Genomic DNA, 21,449 nt, shown 5'->3' with positions numbered 1-21,449 from the left:
GTTGTTTTACATGTAACGTATGGTCCCTAGTATGAGTGACCGATGAGCTTCTTTTTTTATTCTCGTGTAATGGCTGGTGTACTTATAATTTTACATTTTAGTACTACACTTAATCTGGGTTAAAACTAACATGCGTTAGGTTTAATATAGCATTGCATTGCTTCCTCAGGATTTTCTTTACAAAGTGAATTTGGTCAAATTTAATTAATTAATTAATTTAAAGTTCATTTAAAAAACCTTTCCTGCCTTATAAGAGAGGAGAGTAAGTACGAATGTTCCCTTTGCCTTTGGTAGAAGGAAAACAGGTAATTTTCCATGACAAGATATGTGAACAAATTATATTTTGGCATATCACTGAAAGAGATGTTCTTTTCGCATATTGAAAGACAATAACCAGAGGAAGACACACAGAGACACTGTGTGTGAGTGTGTGTGTGTGTGTGTTTGTGTGTGTGTGTGGTCTGTGAGTGTGTGGACGGAGAGAGATAGAACTTATTTTTATTAAGAATTTAAGAATTTACAAAACCTTAGAACAAGAGACAGACAAATAGAAAATGTAATCATTATGTCTACAAACATGATTTTTCATATTATGGCAACAGTGTGTAAAATCCACGAAGGAAAACAGCGTGAGAAAGAAAGAATGAACAAAAGAAAGGAAAGAAAAAGACCAGAACTCCGAAGCAGTGATCATAGTGGGAAATTCCCAGCAGCTTTCCATGAAAATGACCTTCATATAATGAGCTTCTCTTAAGGCCCCTGTCTATTCTGAGAAGGAGGGCTGTAATCTCCAGCAGCTCAGTGCAGTGTGAAATGATAGGTTGAGCTTCAGAGAGTTTCCCTTGGCTTGCTCTGAGAAAATTAATAACAATGCATTATGGCCAGCATTGATTGGAGTGACCTATGCACATAAATACGGAGAGGAGGGATGTGTTGAAAAAATGAACCTTCAATGAAGAACTGATAATCCTGTTTTCATTATGGCCATAAGCATTATAAAACACTGTTGTCTTAAATGCTGAGCATAGTCTTTAAGGCTGGTGGCACATACTAAGAAATCTTTTGAAACATTTCTTAGTGCGTATTTTTGAAGGGTGGCTTTGCCTGAATATTCTTTTTATCTGTTGCCCTATGGGCCAGATGAAAGGCTTTGTATCTCTTGTTTTTTGATGCTGCAGTTTTCTTGAAATGTTCAAAATAATTTCAAGAGAGGATGCGCTTGCAAACTTAATTTTCAATTCTTTTGTTTTGCAGGTACGCCTCAAACTGAATCTGAATCTGAATCCATTGAAACTGAATCCAGTCTAAAGTTAAAGCCTCGAACATTAGTGGCGTTAGCGGCGGCGAGCTTGCTGGGACTTGTGACAGGTTCCTGTCGCCCCTGTCAGTCACGCTCTTCGAGCGATACGGCTGGATGCGACGGCGGTGCCGGTTTTGGCAGTGTACGCCTGCCTCCGACAGATCCCTCTGTGCCCGGCTCTGCTTTGGTTCCGGAATTCTCCTGGGGTCGAGCCGCCTGCCACCGGTCAAAAGAAATGCGCCTCCCCTTTCCCGGTCGGCTCTGCCGGCTCTGACGCTGACGGACGGGCGGGGGACGCGGTTTTAAAACGCCGGCGGAACCTGGCCCCGTGCCGCCCCGCGCGTGGCTCGCAGAGATACCCCTGTGCAAATTTCACCGAGGCGCGGCCGCCTCCAATCATCCGCAGTCAAGGACGTCGCCGTGGGCGACTGGGCAGAGCGATTGCCCTGTTTACATCCTGTTCCCGCCGCTGCGGCTGCCGATGATGCTTGTTTGGTTTCCGCTTTATCTGAAACGGACAGATTGGAAATGGCATTATCAGTCCCGACAATGACAGCAGGGGGAGGTCAAAGGTCACACAGCTGTGAGTCACGGTCAGCCATAATGGCTGCTGTACCCTTTGCTATAACACATATAATCAGGCTCCTGGTGTGACCTCTGAGTCCTTCACTGTTCTGGCAGTTCAGGTTTTTAATAAATGCTCTTCGGAAGCAGATAAATCACAGATTGGACACACGTCTGTTTAATATTCCTGTCCACACACCAAGATGTTTATTTGTCTGGTTTCAATGTGACAATGTTTAGCCTATACATCACAGAGATTATCTTCTTTCACAACGAACATTCACATGAGGGATTGAGTAGCAGATGCAAGCACTGCTCCATCATCAACACAATCCACAATCTATCTGGATCCCACCTCGCTTGAGTTTGTATTGTTTGAGTTCAGTGTCAGATTGTCTTTAACATAGGGGGAAAAAAAAATCATGTGTGGACAGCCAGCCATAGTGTTATGGTAATTGGATTATCTTAATCCACAGTAGTATATTTTCAAATGTCCTCTTGTGTATGTATTCTACTTTTTCATCATAGGAAATAGATAATAAGATGATTTTTTTAAAGAGATCACCTTCTACATGAATTCATAATTACATTTTAACGTCTCACTTCATATGACATGAGAGTCGGTGAACAGGGTTCAGCTGATGGGATGAATGCACTGTGAATATTGCAGATTCCCTCGGTTGCCGTATCAAGCTAAGGAGAATCTAATAACAGTGATTCATCCTTTAATCTCCTTATCCCCCTTCGTGATGCCGCGGATATTGCTCCTTATGGGACTCTAACTGCTTCGGCATACATTTTTAAAACAGTTCCATCGCATGTGTGCAGACTAACCCCGCCGCGGTCGCTGAACTGCGCAGTCACTGCATGGAAAGACCTGCTGCCCTGAATCACATGGATTTCTGCCTCGCAGGGACCATGCACGACTTGAGTCCATTTGCCGTTTCACCCTAACGGTGCGGTGCGCAGGCCAAGCCCAGGCGAGATGAACAAGCCGTGTTTCACGCACAGCTGGTGCGGGACAGGACCCTAAGCCCCCCAGTGATCTCTTTTTTCATGCTTGTCACTGACTGACCTCTCAGGCCTTCACGTACTGTACATGCTGTGATGTAGGACTTTAAACTGTGACTGTGAACATGACAGGCTCGCTGACTTTGAGGTTAGAAATTCTGCCCAAGATTCATGAGAGCTCAGTTCAGGCACAGGCCGTTTTCGACGCCACAATCAGGTTTGATTTGGCCAGACAACAAACACTGTTATACATTATAATTAAACAAGTTCTATTTCTACATTCGTTTTATATGGCCCCCAAAAGACATAAAAAACTAACTAAAATCTATATGTAGATGGATTAGCCCTGCTATGTATGAGACAGTGTTGGGCATATATGCTGATATTACCCTGCTTAAGAAATCTGCAGAATACCTGCATTAGGCTTCCTTCACTTACAGTCTAGCATGGAATATTTCTGTTGATAAACGGATAAAATGACTCAGAACGGCAATATTTACATATGAATGCTCATTTATTTTGCCACCTTTTTATTTTCCCGCATATATTTGGCATGCAGGTGGGATGCATTTCCTAATTGTACTACAGCACTGTGATGTGATTTGCCTTAGTGTTGTGCTGGTGCTGTGTGGTTTCTCCTCTCTCTCTCTTTTCATTGGGAAATATAATAAAAAGAAGAGTTCATCAAAAAAAAAAAGACCTGAACCTTTTCCAAGGCTTGTAATTATGCCTTCAGCTGCTTCAAGCCACACGTCTGTGCCAGTACGAGCCAGACCCTATGAGACAAATCAGGCTCTTGAACAACACCTGCATTTCCATAAGAAACTGATGTCTCTCTCTCTCTCTCCCTCTCTCTCTCTCTGGAGTAATTCTCTTAAAAAACAATAATTCCATTCTGCCGTCACCCCGCTTTTGTTTTTGCTGGGTTTAATGCGACCCCATTTGCAACCTCCGAGGAGCCGCGGTGAGGAATTAAAGAGACAGGCGCGAATAATGATTCGTCGCTTTATCGCTAGCTCTCGCGCGGGGCCAAGCCATGCATTATGCAAACAAGCTGCTGCTCTGCCTCCCGAAACATTCCTCCAATGGCCAGGCGTGTGTCACTGTCCACCTGCGTGATTTGTCAGAATAACGACCGCCTTCAGAGGACCCGAACGGCAAGGCAAGACGTGCTCACAGCATTTATCAGGAAACCTGGCTCACCTAGAGCATTCTGGGAAAACGTGGAACAGAGGAAAACACACAAACGGGCTTGTAAAATATTAATTAATTCATGCTCGGAGCCAGGTGAAACATTATGGCTGAAATAGGCTTAATGGAGTGTGGCCATTTGAAGGCTGAGGGCTGAATGGCAATTACCAGGGTCAGCGATGCTTTGTAATGATTGGCTGTATCACATTTGCAGTCATAATACACATTTTTAAAAAAAGATTCAGCTCTCCATCAGTCTATAAATCCCCAACAGATTGAATCCCAAAAAACATATGAAGGATGGCTACTGGGATGTTCAGGGCATGAATATCAAGTTCAGAGAAATGAAAGATATGTGAAATTGGGTAGATAGAAAGTACACTCTGGGACATTTGGGGGGAGAATATAATATGTTTCCAGCGTATCCAGCACTTTGAACTAATGTAAAATATACAATCGGAAGTACTGAAAAAAAGTATATGCTGCTCTCTGGTGTTTTATTATTATTTTTTGGTACAATACATCTCAACGTGAAAAGCCAGGGGTGACACTTCCGGATCCACAAATTCTTGCTTTAGAATGTTTCAGAATGACCCCTCCAGCTCCATGTTATATTTCCAAAACATATTTCTCTGCATATGTTAACTTGTTGCTGGACAATACACGCTGGCTAACAATGCCTGGATACTAAGTCTCCGACGGAGACTGGCCAAATATATGTACACTGAATATTAGCTCATTCAGGTTTATGGAGGTATCATAAGGAGGCCCGAGGAGCTATTTGGTGCAGCCATCTGTCGGGATGCACATTTGATTAATGGACTGGACGGAGGGAGAGGACTGCACCTGATTTATTTGGGCATGCCTGTGTGCAGAGTTTTCTTCCGCTCGGTCTGAGCTTGTTTTAGTGGACACCCTGGATCTCAGCTCTGCATGCCCAATGTGGCTGTGAGGTTCCTCATGCGGTAAAGCAGCATTCAGGCACTGCTTTTTAAGTGGCTCTGAGCGCTTTGGCTTAGGCTAGCCTTCTGCATGCGCAGCCAGCGTTTCCATGTACTTTGACCAACCTGGAACTATTTTTGGAGGTGGGCAGGTTATTTATTTTTTTTAATTATCAAGACAGTAGCACATGCCTACTGGCTTGGATTTATGCAAAGCTGATTACAAATTCTGTTCTACCTTTTATATTGAAATAGGAATTGTGTGTGTAATTAAATAGATTTAGTTGAATTCATCAAAAAAGGTTTATGAAAATACATACCCCAGACCCCAAATTTTTATTTATTTATGTTTTTTTAAAGCAGTGCTTCTTGCAGATGATTAAGTCATCACTAAGTGCCTCACTGAGCGTGTGCAAATCATGTGATACCACTTTTCCAAGCAAAAAAGCAGGAAGAACCTGCCGTAGGGGGCAATTTATGCTTAAGTATATGCCAATGAGACACAGGTATACTGAAACATTATAATGTCTGTGTTCCGAAGGAGAAATCTTGTGAAATCTGTGTACATGGCGGACTATAGGCTTTAACAAAATAGGATTCAGGGTACATATGGTTGGGTCTAGATTCCAGCCTGTGTTTTCATAGCTTTTGTACAGGCACACTGGCCAAGATTGCTATAAAAACAGACACCAATTATTGACCCATACCCTTAAAACCTAATGAATAGGCATTTTTGCCTGCATGATTACAGCAGAACAATAAAGTTTCAGTAAAACACTTGGGAGAATTATGTTTATTTAAAAAAACAACTTTTATTTCACGTAGTGTAGGCAACATACCAATACTTTTTATAAATGAATGTCGTACCTTGATCACCATATCTTTAATAAAAATAAACATTATTAAGGGTGACTAACAACAACTATGATAAGGTGTGCCTTATTTAATCAAAATATAGAAGAAGGACATAGTTGTTTACATCAATAACATGTTTTAAAACAAAAGGGAAAGAAACACAGGAAGCTGAACACACAGACCTACACATAGTCCCTGCTCCAGGATTGAACATGACAGAGCCTCATCTTTGATGTGTCTGAAATGAAAAACGATATCTAACCGATCACCGACTCATGCAAAAAAAAAGGAAAAATAAAAAATAAAAAATGGAACCTACACAGTGCCTGCAAAACAAAATACGATGAAAATATTGACAAAATTAAAAACGTACCAGGAAATAAATTAATGACAGCCATGCACATTGCAGGGCAGACTCTAGTATTTGGAAACTTGACTGATGCATCCTTTTTTTTTGTGGCCGTTGACTGTGTGTGCATAACAAAAGTGGTGAAGCTCGTTTTCACATATACTCCCTTATTTATTTAGATTTTTTTCATGCTTCTTATGCAATCCATTTACATCCCGCTGAGACGCGAGTCTTCTGTTAAAGTTCCGTTCAGAAGACTGCGGGCTCTTTCCAAAAGTCCTTCACTGTCAACGTCCATGGTGGTGTGCCATATGGGTATATACTATTCCCTTTGTTGTTTGGTACATTGAGTGGAAATATAGCAGGGTGATGATTGGTTGGAGTCTTTCAGTGGGTGAACAGGAAGGGGAGGAGCCTGTGCAGAACCAATAGGAAGATGCACAGGAGAGGGTCAGTGGTGATGATGGCTCCAGAACCTGGTTAGTGATATAAAGGGAAAAGAAAAGAATAATATATTCAGAAAAGATGGGACTCCTAACCAAATTCAACAACAACAACAACAATAATAATAATGATGATAATAATACATGTATACTGTACTTTCTTGAATTTAAAATGGAGAAAGCTAAGGCTTATATAATGAAAATTTAAAAAACACAGTTCTATGCACCACTTATCTCTATTCCTGCTTGAAGCACCTTTCATTGAATGGTCTCCCACTTTTAAAATAAGGTTTTACAGGGTAATAGCTTTTTTCTTCTTTTTTTTTTAGAATGATAGCTTCTATTACCCAGTGCAGACATCTAAAAAAGCTGAAATGTCCTGTGTGGTATATTTTCTACATTATGCATATATGTTCCATTCCACAAGCATCACTTTGAACAACAACAATTCTTATATCTAACAGGGTAAGTAAATGGTTGGATATTACAGCAAGGCTGTCTCTTGTAAAATTAATGCTTCTTGGGTTTTTGCTCTTCCCAAATTCCTGGTCCTAAAAGGCAGCTTACTCATACTTTGCCCGATAAATCACCACAGTAAATTAGAGTGCTGGACTTGTGCTATGTGGATTACATTTTTCATGTGCTCCCTTGCATCTCTCCCATGCAAATAGACCATTCGAGCAAAAATCTCTGTGAGCTTTTTTTCCACATTGGTGACTAACAAAGCACTGAAGTAAAACACATTAACAAATGATAAAAGACACCAACAAAATCCAGTGCCAGATGGCACCAGCTCCCTATCTCAAAAAAACAAAAAAACAAAAAGAAAAACCAAATTAATTTATGAAGAACAGCCTACGTTCAGCAAACGACCCGCAGCTTGAGCGTCTCGAAGAGCGACGGAGTGAAGCGGCCATCGCTGCGTGACCAGTGCTTGAGCCCGAGCGACTCTGAGAACGACGCGGCGAAGACGCCGTCTGCTTCCCCGCCCGTCGAAGGAGCGCACGTTCCAAAAATAAATAAATAAAACCCCCCCCGTCATCTCTGATCTTCTCAGTTGGCCGAAAAGGTGTGTGGGGAGGAACTGGCTCGGAGCGGCACGGGAAGAGAGGGGCACAGAGGGCCGCAGCCATTAAACCGCATTCAGCGTGACAGTGGCTGGGCCCCTCACACAGGAAGGTCCGCTTTCCTAACGCCCCCGACATGGACCCGGCGAGAGAAGGCGAGCGAGTGCGTGCCCTGCCCTACAGAAAGAACTGCAGACGGAGCTAAGAGCTAATCTTCCTGACAAAATGACAGAATGTGAAAAACACAAGGAGGCTAGGGCATTCTGCTCCCTTAAGATACCAGAAATCTGCCCCGAATTCAATATCCACACTCAGGTAGAAAGGCTGACATTCCTCTGGACAGAGAGCAAAGAATGTTTGATATTCCGAGCCCGAATATGACATGAATTGCCACAATTTGAGGGACAGTGAGTAACACGATCACTAAATAAAGATAATTTATGGTCCATGGCTAAGTCCCTGAATATTTATTTTAGCTACAGTATTTCCTTCCTTTCTTCATTATTTCTTTCGATTCACAAATGTCTTGACGTGGCCAACGTGCTGAGTAGATACAATACTACACTTTCCTTCATGAGCTACTTAAGTGACAAACTTCTATCCTCCAGAGGTTGTTTCTTAAATTACCCTTATAATTTAATTGTATCCTTCTCTGTTCGACTGACCTCTAAACACCTTGTTAAGACCTCACTGTGCCAACATCTAATACAGAATAAACAAAATGAAGACAAATAAAGTAAATAATACGGACTGCATGCCCACGAAATGCTTAGCAAATCAATAGCCATTGTCTATGTCTCTTCTGTATGAATGCGGCAGAACAGCCACAGAAAAACACAAGCGTCTTAGTGCGGTGTCACTGTTAATTTGTAATAACATTAAAGGGCAATCACAACAGCTTTTTCCAGGGCTAATTCACACCTCTCACATTAAGCCAAATAATATTAAACCCCAGGGGTAACAGTGCATTGCTCCAGAGACCGTGAACTGCTCTCAACCAGTTGAGAATAGGTTGAGGATTACCATGAACCAGCTGACTGACAGCACACTGAGGTTGAACCATCCGCCATCGGTCTCTACCTTTTGAAAACATTTACATCCTTGTTCTATAATAGAGGGAATCAAGAAAGATTCTCCATCCTTTTAGAGTGTCTCGTTTGGATTTTCCAGTGATGGAAAGAGCTCAGAGATTTACAACGCATGTCTCTTTGAAGCTATTTGAGAGTACAAAGGCTGACTCATTGGTAACCTACTGATAAAAAAAAAAATACAAATAAATAAAAAACTATTATAGTTGCATGGGAAAATATACCCGTGCGGCTCTCCCCCTACCACACAGCTGTGGAGACAGACTGCAGTATATGGCGTGCCTGGACAGGGTGGTGCAGTCTCTGGCACGCGTGTAGGCTGGGGTCCAGTAGCTCAGGGCATGCACGCAACGCTCAGCGCTTCGTTCAGCTGGCTAGATACAGGGCCATTACCCCAGCTCCTGAACATCACTTACTGTTCAGGACCTTGTCCAAGTGTTAGAGCAAAAGAGAAAGAAGCTCAGCACGCTGAACACGCAGACCTACACACATAGTCCCAGCTCCAGGATTGCAAGTTTGAGTGTTTTTTTTCTATTTCTAAATGTACCAGAGTGAGTGTGGCCCAGCAGGGTGAAACTTCACTGCCCGCAGGGGGTCACGTGTCCAGGCCAGGGTCCCAGCCACTGCACCATGCTGTGTCCCTTGCTTTGAACTCAGCATGTCAGCTCACTTCCTCTCTTCCTCCCTCCAACCCTCCCTCCCTCCCTCCCTTCGTCTCTCCATCTCCCCATATCACCGGTTTGATCTGTAGTCCCTGTGCTGGAAGGGCCTCACATTAGCGCAGAGAGCCTGGACTCCCCAGACATGCATAATTAATCGAACGAGACTGCGATGACTGAGATTGGCAGCGAGTAAAATTGCCTGTTGCCCATTTGAGCGACATGGAGGGCTGAAATTAAATACCAAAAAAAAAAAAGGGGGGGGGGGTGGAGATCCCCTTTCCACTCCTGCAGGGTCCACTGCAGTGAGCTCCTGACTGATTACACTGTTCCCAAATAGGACGTTTTATCTTATTTTGGGTACTAGGGGAAAACAAACAAACAGGACATCTCCCCACAGCAGGAAGAAGATCATAACGTGACAGGAACGTCCAGAAGTTGTATCTGTTAAAATGGGGGAAGAAGGAAATTAATGGACTGGAGCTCTGACCTGCTCAAAAACCACGTCCTGCAGTCACGGAAAATGAGGCAGCGGGGAAAATAAAATGATGGATCACTGCCCAGCTCGTGTAAAAATATAATGAAATATTGATGTGGCCATTGCAAGGTAAATGGCAACAGCGTGCGCACGCCATGTGCTTCTGCACTGCACGAAACCTCTAGAAACTTGATGCAGAGGGAAAAGCAGAAGGTGAAAGTACAATGCTTGTTCATATTCCTAGGTCTAAAGTGAAATTATGTACATGTGAGGTTGGTATGGATCTTCAACTGGTGGATCAGTCTGTTTCCAGGCTTAGACGATGTGGTTCGGAATGGTCAGCGGCCAGTTTTAAGTAGCTACGGACGCAGTCCGAAATGTAAGCCATCATATTTGGATTTTTTTACCCCACTTCCCCGGAAAAATCATGGACTTCATAGCCTGGTGGAGCAGGTCCAAATCTCTTATGCTGTGCCTGGACTGCAACCTCGATCAAAGCCCTTAACTTGAATCTATTCAGTAGGAATACGGCCAGCTGGATAACTGGATATGACTGGATAAGCCATGTAGCGCATGGGTGCCCACAAAACATTTAAATAAATAAACCTGAAAATGCTTGTGTTGATGGTGGATCCAAACCCCTGCTGTATCAGAGGATACTGCCAGAATGTTTGATGCCGTTGTGAAGCGGGGAGAAAGACTTTGGGCCTGGGCAGGGAGAGGACCGAGCAAAGATAATAACCTCCATCCCTCTCGATGAATCACAGCAACGGTCGGGCTTTGCTGCTAAGGATGAAGAGGGAAGGGCAAAAGAAAGAGAAAGCAGGAAAGGACGAAGAAGCAGATGAAAGTGGGGGAACAGATTAAAGGCTGGGGGTGAGAAGGAAAGAGCGTGCGATGCACTTTGGAAAAGAATGCCCCTTAAGTGCATTTGGTGGACAAGCGCCACACTCCTGTCCATCCCGTGCCAACGCCATAACAGTTGTCAGACCTCAAATTCCCCATCTGGCCTGTTCTGGGCCCTAGGAAATTTCATTGGGATGGGGCAGAGCAGCCTAAAGGTAAGACACAGAGAGCAGGCACTGGGGGGGCAGCCATTAGAGGTGTAAATGTGTGTGTGTGCATGGGTGTGGGTGTGCTGTCTGTTGGTTTTTGAACTTTGGTGTTGATACATTCTTGTGATTTAACTGTCGATGCCACTTGTTCTGTATTCTGAGTGCCAAACATTAAAACAAGGATGTTAGCTGTTAAAACTGCTGGATTCAGAAATTGTCATTTTAAACACATTCTAATTAATCCTCACTTTCCCTACCCAGAAATAAGAGCATAAAACATATACTGCAGTTTACATGAATAATTTCCCCTTTTGAAAGCCTAAGTATCACCTATATTATAGGCTGCACTAAAATGTAACATTTTATGATAACCGACGCCCGCACTTTATGAAATGTTACATTTTATATAACCGACGCCCATGTTCTTATGTGCATGGTTTTAAATTACATGCATTATATCACTCTACTGCAGTTGTCGTGATGACACTGCAGTTATGTTTGAGAATATAATACGCTTTCTGAAATGGTACCACCGCGCTCATTGCGATTTTCCAGCGTTTCCTGAAAGACTTATTGATTTGCGCTCCGTAAAAAGCCTGCCTCTTTTTTTCTCTGAATTTGTTATAAAGCGGGGGACTGAGAAGGGGGGGGGACTCTGTCGTTCTCCTCCTCCCTGTAGGCCCCCGGGGGGGGGGAGCTGGACCTAATTTGCGGGGAGGAAAAGTTTCCCGGTCTGATGGCTCCGGCGGAGCGGTGGGCGGGAAAACACCCACGAGCTGCGTGAGAGGCGGAGAGCGGCGTATGAAAAGCCTAAATCACGCTCCGGAACCAGAGGCGCACGGCGAGCCCGCCGCCATTAGCTCGGCTAGCACGCTAGCGGCTCGCAGCCGCTGTTTTGCGGCTCGCGCGTAGCTTTTTGTGAACAAGATGCGGCCTTCCTGGCCTCCCTCCCTTTCTTAATTGGGAATTTTTCCAGTCACCCTGGTAGAGGCCTGGAACTTTCACTATACGTATATGGACTACAAAGGCTATGGGGGGAACACATACATCATTATCATGCTAGCGACCAGTTTCGCCCGGTTCTTCTTTATCCCTGTGATGTTGCCATGAGGTATACGGGAGACGACATATTTGAGCGCTCCAGTAATGTGGGATGATTTATGAACTCCAAGAGGAGCTCCTGAGCAGCAGGATGGGGGCATGATTTAAGAGGGGATCGTGAAGACGGGACACTGGGCAGGAGCTGGAAGTGGGTCTTAGTTACTCTGAGACGTAGGCTGAGCAAAAAGACAAATACATTGCAAATAAGCACATACACCCAAACACGCACACACAAAGATCTGTGAGCACACGCTTATTCAAACAGACATATTTGGTACAAAAACTCAAATGATATCTCACACAAACTATACACACAACCACACTTTCAAAGAAACCAATGGACACACAGTCATACACTTGCAAATGCAAATGCATATACACGTTACGATTTCTTGCTCATGCACATACACACAGGCTTATGCACACACACACACACACACACACACACACATCAAACACTGTTGCACATGGTAAGAGATGGAGACAAATGCCTCTTTAGGGGGAGACAAGCCAGAGTAAATACCCACAAGTCACTGATGCCAAGGTCAGCTGAGGTAGGAGCCTATGCAGTACATTGTGGGTCTGAACATTCCATTATGGCTGATTGGCTTCCCGCCCACATGCCAACCCTGTCTTCCAATCCCCTACCCCCAACCTAACACAAGCACCCCTGCCAACACAGCGCCCAAATTTTGCCCAGCTGAAACATGTTTACAAACAAAGAAGCTTGATTACCAAGAAATAACACTCAAGCCTTTTTATTTAATAAAAAATTATTATTTCCAAATATTCTAACGATGAAACATTTTCTAACACGAAACACTGAACAACAGTTTACTTATATATTAGATAATGGTGCATCTATTAAAGAAACTTTTTCAATGCTCCCTGCTTACTGTAGTGCACTGACACTTTCCACAGCTATGAGGGCGAACTGCTCCTCCGTAGTTCTATTTTCATATAAAGAAGAGGACGTTTGCCAATAAAATAAAAGGACTGAATTTCAGATATTAGTTGGATGGTGTATATTTCCTTTCAGTACAGATATATTGTGCTATTTTAATACTTTCTTTAAAGAAAGAACAAACCCATGGACCAACAATGGTCTTCGGTTTATCTTGCAGTTAAGCTGATATGGCTAATCTAGTAGAACCGCAATATTGTTACTTTAAATGTTTTGGATTTTGCTGTGTTTCAGGCATCAGGGAGAGAAATAAGCATCTCTCTCAACCTCGCACCATGATCTGATAGTTAAATGATTAATAATGCAGCCTAGAGCATATATAGACTAATATGAACAGGATTTAAAACATTTCTCAAGGTGATATTAAATCAACTTCAGACAGATAATCGCACCTCTGGCACATTATTAAGCTGTAAATATTCATTTCCGAGCAATCAACAGGAGAGGAAGTATACAGTACTTAAAAGATAATACTTATCGGTGCGTACATTTCTCAAACTGAAAGCAAGCTAATGCATTTCAGAGTTACGACACAGCATCCATTTCCGAGGTGTTTGCCTTAGAAAAAAAAGACATTCTGTTCCCAACAGAAACAGCTATATATATATATATATATATATAGTTATAACCATTATTTCAGCTGACAGCAGCTTTATTCCGGGAAGGTGACCAAACACCTAATGAATTACAAAAATGTGAGAGGCAATTTGAAACACCTGACAGCGTGCTGAGGACCGGCCTTATCTGCCACTCGCCTGTGGCATTTCCTCTTCAATATTAATTGTTTCTGCCACTCAGTTAAATGACACTGCGAAAGGCGGCAGATGCGAGCATTCCGCGGGGCTGTTGGGGTTTTTCGCACTGCACCGGGTCTGGAAAAAAAGGGTAATCTTTTAAATTTGCCAGGTGGCTTTCTAACCCCTCGCAATCTGATGACAAATATGCGAGGGGCTCAGCTAAGAGCCAAGACAAATTCTGCATCTTTCTGTCGATATAAAAATGTCAGCTGGCTACTTACCGTTTTTGATTTATTCTGGCAGGCATGCGCGAGAGACCTGCTGTGCGGCACTGTCTTGATGGCCCACTGCGTTGAACACAAAATGTCTGAACCCGCGCATGCGATGAAAAGGAATGGCATTCTTACGCCAGTGGGGAAACAACAAGTGTTTATTTTTCCGTCCTGCATATAAGCCGCGCAAGACCGGAAATTTAACCTCCATAACTGAAGGAGAGGACGATTTAAGAAAAAAACACCTAGCTCAATTAACTTAATTTGATTTCTGTTTTAAGGTTAAGAACATCAAAGAATAAAGTGACCTTGGATGGGAAATGACTCACTGTTGCAGGGTAGCCAAGGCTATTACAGGGACCTCTGCTTTAGCTGTTTGTACTGCTTAAAATGCACAGAGACAAAAAGGAGAATAACCATGTTTTTGTATATATAATTAACAAGATATTCTTATATTCTTGCATTTTCAGACAATGGTATCAGCAGATAAAATGTACATATTTTATGCCCATTCAAGCAAACTATGCAGGATTTTTTTTACCTTGAAGATATTATAAAAGAACCATATTCAGTCATATCTATGATGCTCTGCCAGTCTCTGCCTTTGTGCACATTTGCCAAATCCATGCTCTTCTGCCTGCATTTCTTCTTCTAAAATGTGATTGGGACATTTCTGTGCGTGACGATCTTCTCTGAGTGGGGAGGGGAGGGCATGGCTACAGAGCCAGTGGGATGGGATAAGGTTGTAGCAGAGCATTTGTAGCTAGCTACTGCAGTTGTGGAGGTAGAAAAACAGAAGTACAGCAAAGCAAAACAACAAGCCGACAGGTCCTGTTCTAAAACAAAAGCCTTGGAATTGTCTTTCCTTGATGGTAACAGCTGACACTCTCAAAGGGGATGAAAAGTGTCACAGACTTGGTGAGTTTTCTGTTGGACCTATAAGTAACATTACATCTAGCTATCCAGCTAGCTACGCTAGGTAGCTAGACGGCTGAAGTCGAGCACTCGGGGTGAGAGGGGGGGCTTGAAAACAGAGGAGGAGACTTCATGGATTGTAAACACAAGACCACAGCAAGGCTAAAAATATCTGCATAGTATGCCTTTAAACATTATACTCCAGGAGGTTGAAACAATGATCTGCATATTTAAACACTTCAAGGAAATCTGTGCCTCTCATTAGGTCATCAATGAGAGACATGGGAATCCCAACCATCAAAAGTAGCCTAAACTCAAACCTTTATCTACATATGAAGAACCAGTGTTGCTTCTGCCTCATCAATTCACTGTGGTTTTACCCCAGTTTTGTTCAATGTTTCAGCAGTGGCGGCTCCAAAGGACAGCTTCGCTTCAGCTTAGTCTTGGATGAAATTGAACCCGATGTTCAAAGTTAATAAACTGCCACTTTCTCATCTGATGTGAGCTACAAGACCAACGAGTCCTTTTAATTGGATTTGTACTTTTTAATGAGATTCATTTGGGTAAGGCATGCCTCTAACCCCTGCTGTAGACACAGACCAAGTTGATGATTGGTCCAAGACCAGGACACTGTAGTATCCCTACCCTGAATGCAGCCACACAGACCATGATCGTGAATAGCAAACACATACACACACACACACACACACACACACACACGCATGCACATACAGTCACAGACATGCACACACACACACACACACACACGTGCATACCAGATGACATACGGCACACTGCCAGATTGGCAGGAACAGATCTAGTTCAGCAGAATGGTATATTGAACATTTCTGCAGAGCCTGTGAAATGAAATCATTCTGGGCCTTGCCTCGTTGATCGCCACGGCGCGCACGCGTGAGCTCATCCAGCGCTAATTTCCTGTAGCGAGACCGCGGCGGGGCTCGTGGCAGCGCCCTCGTTCACGACGCGCGGCGTCCTCCGCGGCGAGCCACGGCCGCGGCGGCGGTGCGGAAACCTCCCGTCGCCCGCCGCGAACATCGGGTCCTCCGTCATATGTCACGGCTCGAAACGCGAAAGCCTCGCGGGACTGAGGCCATCACTAGCGCCAGTCAAAGCATACGCACTGCCGGCCTCAAGACAGAAAACATCCTAATGTTCAGAGAGCCCTGTGACAAGCTACTAGTAATGCCCTGTGTACGGCACAGTTTTCACAACTGGGAGTCCCTCATCAGTCTTTCTGTACTAGGCTGTATGGTGCACGTTCACATCTGCCTAAAAACAGGATATGAGGCATCACGCTGTTATTATCAACAGTGGAATTCATCAGACAGCACGTATCTGAGTGTCCCCGTTTCAATCAGAGCCGAAAGGAAACTGCCAGTTCCGAAAGAGTTTATTTGAAAGGAACAAAGAAAAACAGTAGACTGGATAAAACAGGGGTGGTCAGCTCTGGCCCAACAGTGCTGGAAGATTTGTTGATTTTTGCTGTCAGTCATAGCTGAAGGCAAAATAAAAATCTGCTCTCCAGGACCAGGGTTTGCCACTACTGGGATAACAAGAGGTCTTCGTGAACATGTTCAAATAAAAGGAAAATATGGACATTCTCACGCCTTTACAACCCACAGATGAGAATCTGAAACCTGCACCGGAAAAGTACTGGCAAACAACAATCACCCACGAAGACATACCACACAAAAACCCAGTGGCCCTTATTTCCCAAGCACTGCCACTAGGGGTCACTGTGGCCCTTTGACTCACCGGCGCCGTGCTGCTGCTGGAGGATGGCTGCATTGCCGGGCCGGGGTGAAGCCGAGGACTTTGCTGCAGAGCCAGCCGCCGTCGTGTAGGCCGCGGGGGCGGGACCGGCCAGATTTGGCGGGCGGGGCTTGCCCTGACCCGGCGCGGGGGTGGCCCGGCCGGCGGACGGGGCGTTGCTGTTCCTCGAGGGCCACCTGTTCTGGATGTGGGAGACGGCCTCCTCGGCCACCATGCCGTCGCGCGGGGTCACCCGCAGCATGGCCTGCGCTTTGTGTTCCTGAGTCTCGTCGGCGTTGTTGCCCGTCACCCGGCACTCGTACACGCCCTCATCCACCTTGCGCACGTTGGAGAGGCGGAGCCTGTGAGAGATGGCATTGCCCTGCACCCTCACCGTCTGCGAGAGGGAAACGGGGGAAGAAAGGGTGGAAGATTACTGCATAAGCACATAAAAATCCACACTGATGCTTCTATATTTATCTGGACATTCTGTCTGCTTGCGTTAGTTGCACACAGAGCCGGTGCTGTCTACCTGGTGTCTGTAAGAAAGGGGATTCATCCAAGGATGAAATAAATATTAATGAAATAAATATTAACAGCTAAGAATTTGCTGCTGTCAAGCACAAGTCTACAAAATGACTGTACCAGCTTGAGGTATATTGATAGAGTTTCTGTGAGAACACAGACACTGGACAAAGAATGATCAGTACATTTCTTGGAGAGGTAGTCTGGTCTTTTTTCAGTAGTTGCTTGGAATCAAAAAGCTGCCAAAAAATTAATTTCAAAACAATACAAAACAGTTACCCTACGGAAACCTCAGTTCACACTACACTAAAAGTGGGAACTGGCACAAATAGGCATAGTAAAGCAGAAATGCTTCACTACGTTTGTGAAATTCTGTGATGTCAGAGACGGTCTACCAACTAACAATTCCATAATGCCATCAAGTGTCCTCAGTAATTTAACAAAAGTTTGTCACTAATTATATAACGCCTTTGAAAAATATTTAAACGCCATGAACTACATTAGCTTATATGAAGTTAATAAATATGGAGAAATTTCTATTCAACAGACGTTTTCTTTTTAAATTTTTTTTTATCTCAGTCAGTCTTGTAAGTGTGTCCCTGTGCAGATGTCTATAAATATGCAACAGTGACGTCATTACCACCGTCACAGAAAACATTTTTACTTTGACAGAACGAGACCGTGTGCAATTATGTCAGCGGGAACACTCTCTCATTATTATGTTCCTGGCAACTACGGCTGCAGCGCACATCACCTATTGCCGCAGTATAACTTCTTGATATGGTATTGTTTGAAATTTACCAGCCGCAACAAAGTGTTATATTTTCAGCCACTTGAACAGTCACGGTATTTATAATGGAGCGCAGAATTTAGAGTGGAAAAAAGAGAAACACTTACACTTATTTTTGTTGCATCCCTGGGGCCAACCTGAAACCAGAAACGTTAGACACATTAAGCCCAGCCGGCCACATTTACAGTTTAAAATTTCGTTATGTGAGAGCAATAAAAAATAATTATCACCAGCAGACAACCACTTTATCCAGTTTATCGACTTTAATTCAAGTGGTAATTAACGATTTTTCACGCTTTCCTTAATACCAATCAAAATATTTGTTTTGCACATATTACCAAGAAATGCCACCAAAAGAACTGACGCCGCATACAAACGTTGACAGTGACAGTTTAAAAACGGCAAGAGGCATATTATTTGGCCTAGCGCTTGACTAATTGTGAATCGCGATACTTTCACCCGTTTGGCAATAGTATAAACCTAATACCGTTTGGTAAATAAATAAATAAATAAAAAAATAAATAAATACTGGACTTGTAAACTCACATCATTTTGTCATCGTTGGAAATCATCTAAAACGTTGAGTGCGTGTTAATATAGCCTACAGGGCAATTTGAGTATGTTTTGGGATTTCCTCGACAGCGTGGAAATGTCGGCTTTATCAACTGGAACCATCTTTTGCTTTTTACCCATCACCTTAGAACCTACCAAGAGCCCCGTGCCATGACGTGCAGACTAACCACCCCCCCCCCCCCCGCGCTTCTCGAAAAAAAAAGGATCTATATGTCCTCGCTTTGAAGTTATTAAAAATCACTTCTCTACAGTTTGACACATATTCAGTTTCTTTTTCTTCTTTAACCTGGACTCTGTCCAGGGGTGGGGAGTATCGCCGTCCCGTCAAAGCATTTTCTAGAGAGGACTCAAAAAAGCGGGGATACTTGCGATAGTGGCAGCTTCGCGCGTAACAGATTTACCTTTGCTCTGTTCGCAGGGGAGCTAATTTGCAGCTCGTGCGCAAGTTCTCTGGGCGCTGCTTCCTTAAGATACCACCACTGAATTTCCAGGGAGAACGGTGTAGATCCGATGGCCTTAAATGCGCAGGGCATCTCGATATCTTCTCCCTCGCCGACATTTACATCTTTTGGCACTTCTGTAAATGTGGCTGATGGAAGGAGGAAAATGGAAAGAAAAGAGATTAAAATGCAACATTACGTGGCTTCAGTTTTTGGGTTGACATAAAAGAAAGCAAATCCTATAATATTTTATGCGAAATGAAATTTGTAACTTTTACGAAAGCCTTTCTCTTTTTTTCAACATTTCAGGATTATCTTCAGTTCCGTCTTGAGGTTCAATCAGAAAGTCAGGTATATAAGGCAAGATCATAACAGGAATTTCAAAGAGTGCTACATGACACAATGTCAGAATCTTAAGGGTGGAAATCAATGCGAACCGTATACGTGCAGTGGTTTTGGCTATCCGACAACCTGGCAGACAGCTTAATTATCTTTATTTTAGGACCCTATTCAGCAGTTTTTTTTACACATATATGTAAGATATATTAATAGTATATTATTTTCCTTTATATTGCAAATAATATTTTAGTTCCCCCTATCAAAGCACAATTGTTGAATTTAGCTGTAAATAATGGTGCGGGTACGTGATAATCACACACACGCACACACACGCAGACGCATTTTTACATACAAATTGAGTGTGTGTGTGTGTGTGTGTGCGTGTGCGTGAGTTCGTGTCAGTGTGTACGTGTGTGTGCGTGTCTGTGTGTTTGATTGCTGCGCGTATGCTGCATGTGTATATATGGTTCAATTTTTAGTTTTTGGCTGTCTGTGTGTGGTTGAAAAATACGGCTGCAAACACAAAAACGGAATTTTAAACTGTTTTAAAACAACGACTGCAAATAAGAAAGCACTCAGCAATATTATTAGCTGCAGAAAATAGATGTACCCTTTTGAGAGATGTTTCTTTTTTCTTTCAAAAAATCTGTAAAAAGCAAGATTATTCTCTACAGATTGTCTTTTTTGTTTTCATTTGAATAAGCGCTACTATGGAAAAAACAACAACAAACATATAAGTTTACTTACCATTTACATAAAACAAGAGGGGTGCATTTAGCATTAGATAACAAAGGACGCCGTAGAGTCCCCGTTTTTCCATCTCATAAATACGATAGTTAGATTAAAGAACAAGGGACGATGATCATCTGACCTCTAATACTTATCACATTGGCATTTCCATTGTGAGCAGACGATATAAGTGTCTGATTTACTCTTCCAAAATGTCGCGAGTACTCTCCAAAATCCAAGTAACACTCCCAACGCAGTAGTGTAGGCAGGAAAACAGAAATATAATCCAAAGGTGACAGACGCAAAATCCCTCTCGCCCACAGATGCGTAGCCTATGGGCACAGCCGCGCAGTTCTCTGGAGATTGGGTTATTCCTTTACATCTACGGTTCCTTATTTCCCGATGTGCTTCCCGAAGTCGAAACGAAACTTATTGACGGCTGTTAGAAACCTGTACCTTTTGCTTTCCACTTCAAGGGAAGCTCTCTCGGACTCCTCTCCAACACCCATCACCAAATCATCCCGTATGTGTCTTTCTCCCAGAAAAAAAATATTTGATCTGCCGTGGACGAGCGATTCCCTCGTTATACTCTATACCAGGAGATCACTCGGTAATTTCTGCTGGCGCGTTCGGATCCTTCTGCTTCAAGCGCAAAGCACGCAGCAGTGATGAGGCGCTTTGGCATTTCCCAACCAGCGAGCACAGTGTATGTGTGAGTGTGTGCATGCGTATGTCTGTGTGTGTGTGTGTGTGTGTGTGAGAGAGAGAAAGAGAGAGGGGGGTAAAGAGAGAGAGAGAGAGATTTTGCGTGTGCGCGCGCTGAATGTGCGCAACTCTATATGCTGCAAGACTAGCGCTGGAACCGAACCAGTCCTTTCGTCTTTCAAATCAACAAGCGGCTCATCCGAGGAGGATAAATTCCATTGACGTCCAAGCGATACGACAACCCCGAAAATATAATGAAGCAAGAAGGTCCACGTTGTTTTTCCCCTCCAAATTCAACAAGCGGCTCTTAAAGCAGCCGCGACCCTGCTTTGGGCAGTAGTATTTAATTTATTGCTAAACAAACACATCAGGGATTTTTTTCCTGTGTGCATTAGCCGTCCTTGTGTTCATCACATTGACTCACGATACACAGATAAAGCAGATATTCTAAACATAATGCAATAACTGTATTGATGACGTCTTCTAATGTTCCATATTCACTACATATTAGTGCCGTGACTTTGAATACGAATATGAGATTGTATATGACATAACTTTTACATTTTGCACGTTATGTGTAACATG

At 43.4% G+C, this 21,449-nt stretch overlaps 1 protein-coding gene across 1 annotated transcript; it reads right to left on the bottom strand.

Annotated features, from left to right (window-relative positions):
- Positions 1-5,803: 5,803 nt before the first annotated feature.
- On the bottom strand, positions 5,804-21,090 carry LOC135255688 (V-set and transmembrane domain-containing protein 2B-like). The gene is made up of 5 exons (XM_064337199.1): positions 20,178-21,090; positions 19,053-19,240; positions 18,186-18,215; positions 16,767-17,160; positions 5,804-6,687 (listed from the first exon to the last, which is right to left on the bottom strand). The coding sequence occupies exons 1-5, from the start codon at positions 20,248-20,250 to the stop codon at positions 6,599-6,601; spliced, it is 774 nt and encodes a 257-aa protein (XP_064193269.1). The 5' UTR covers positions 20,251-21,090; the 3' UTR covers positions 5,804-6,598.
- Positions 21,091-21,449: the final 359 nt, after the last annotated feature.

This window comes from Anguilla rostrata, chromosome 5, assembly GCF_018555375.3.
Source record: "Anguilla rostrata isolate EN2019 chromosome 5, ASM1855537v3, whole genome shotgun sequence".
Lineage (NCBI taxonomy): Eukaryota > Metazoa > Chordata > Actinopteri > Anguilliformes > Anguillidae > Anguilla > Anguilla rostrata.
The sequence above is the reverse complement of the archived record's forward strand: the minus strand, read 5'-3'. Positions and strand labels throughout refer to the sequence as shown.

Bases quoted from the DNA above. Each gene is read 5' to 3' on its own strand.
- LOC135255688 (XM_064337199.1), bottom strand. From the start codon at position 20,250: ATGGAAAAACGGGGACTCTACGGCGTCCTTTGTTATCTAATGCTAAAT. The intron at 19,241-20,177 runs GTAAGTAAACTT...TCCTTCCATCAG, and splicing joins CCTCTTGTTTTATGTAAATG to CCACATTTACAGAAGTGCCA. The intron at 18,216-19,052 runs GTAAATCTGTTA...TTCTGGTTTCAG, and splicing joins CCCCTGCGAACAGAGCAAAG to GTTGGCCCCAGGGATGCAAC.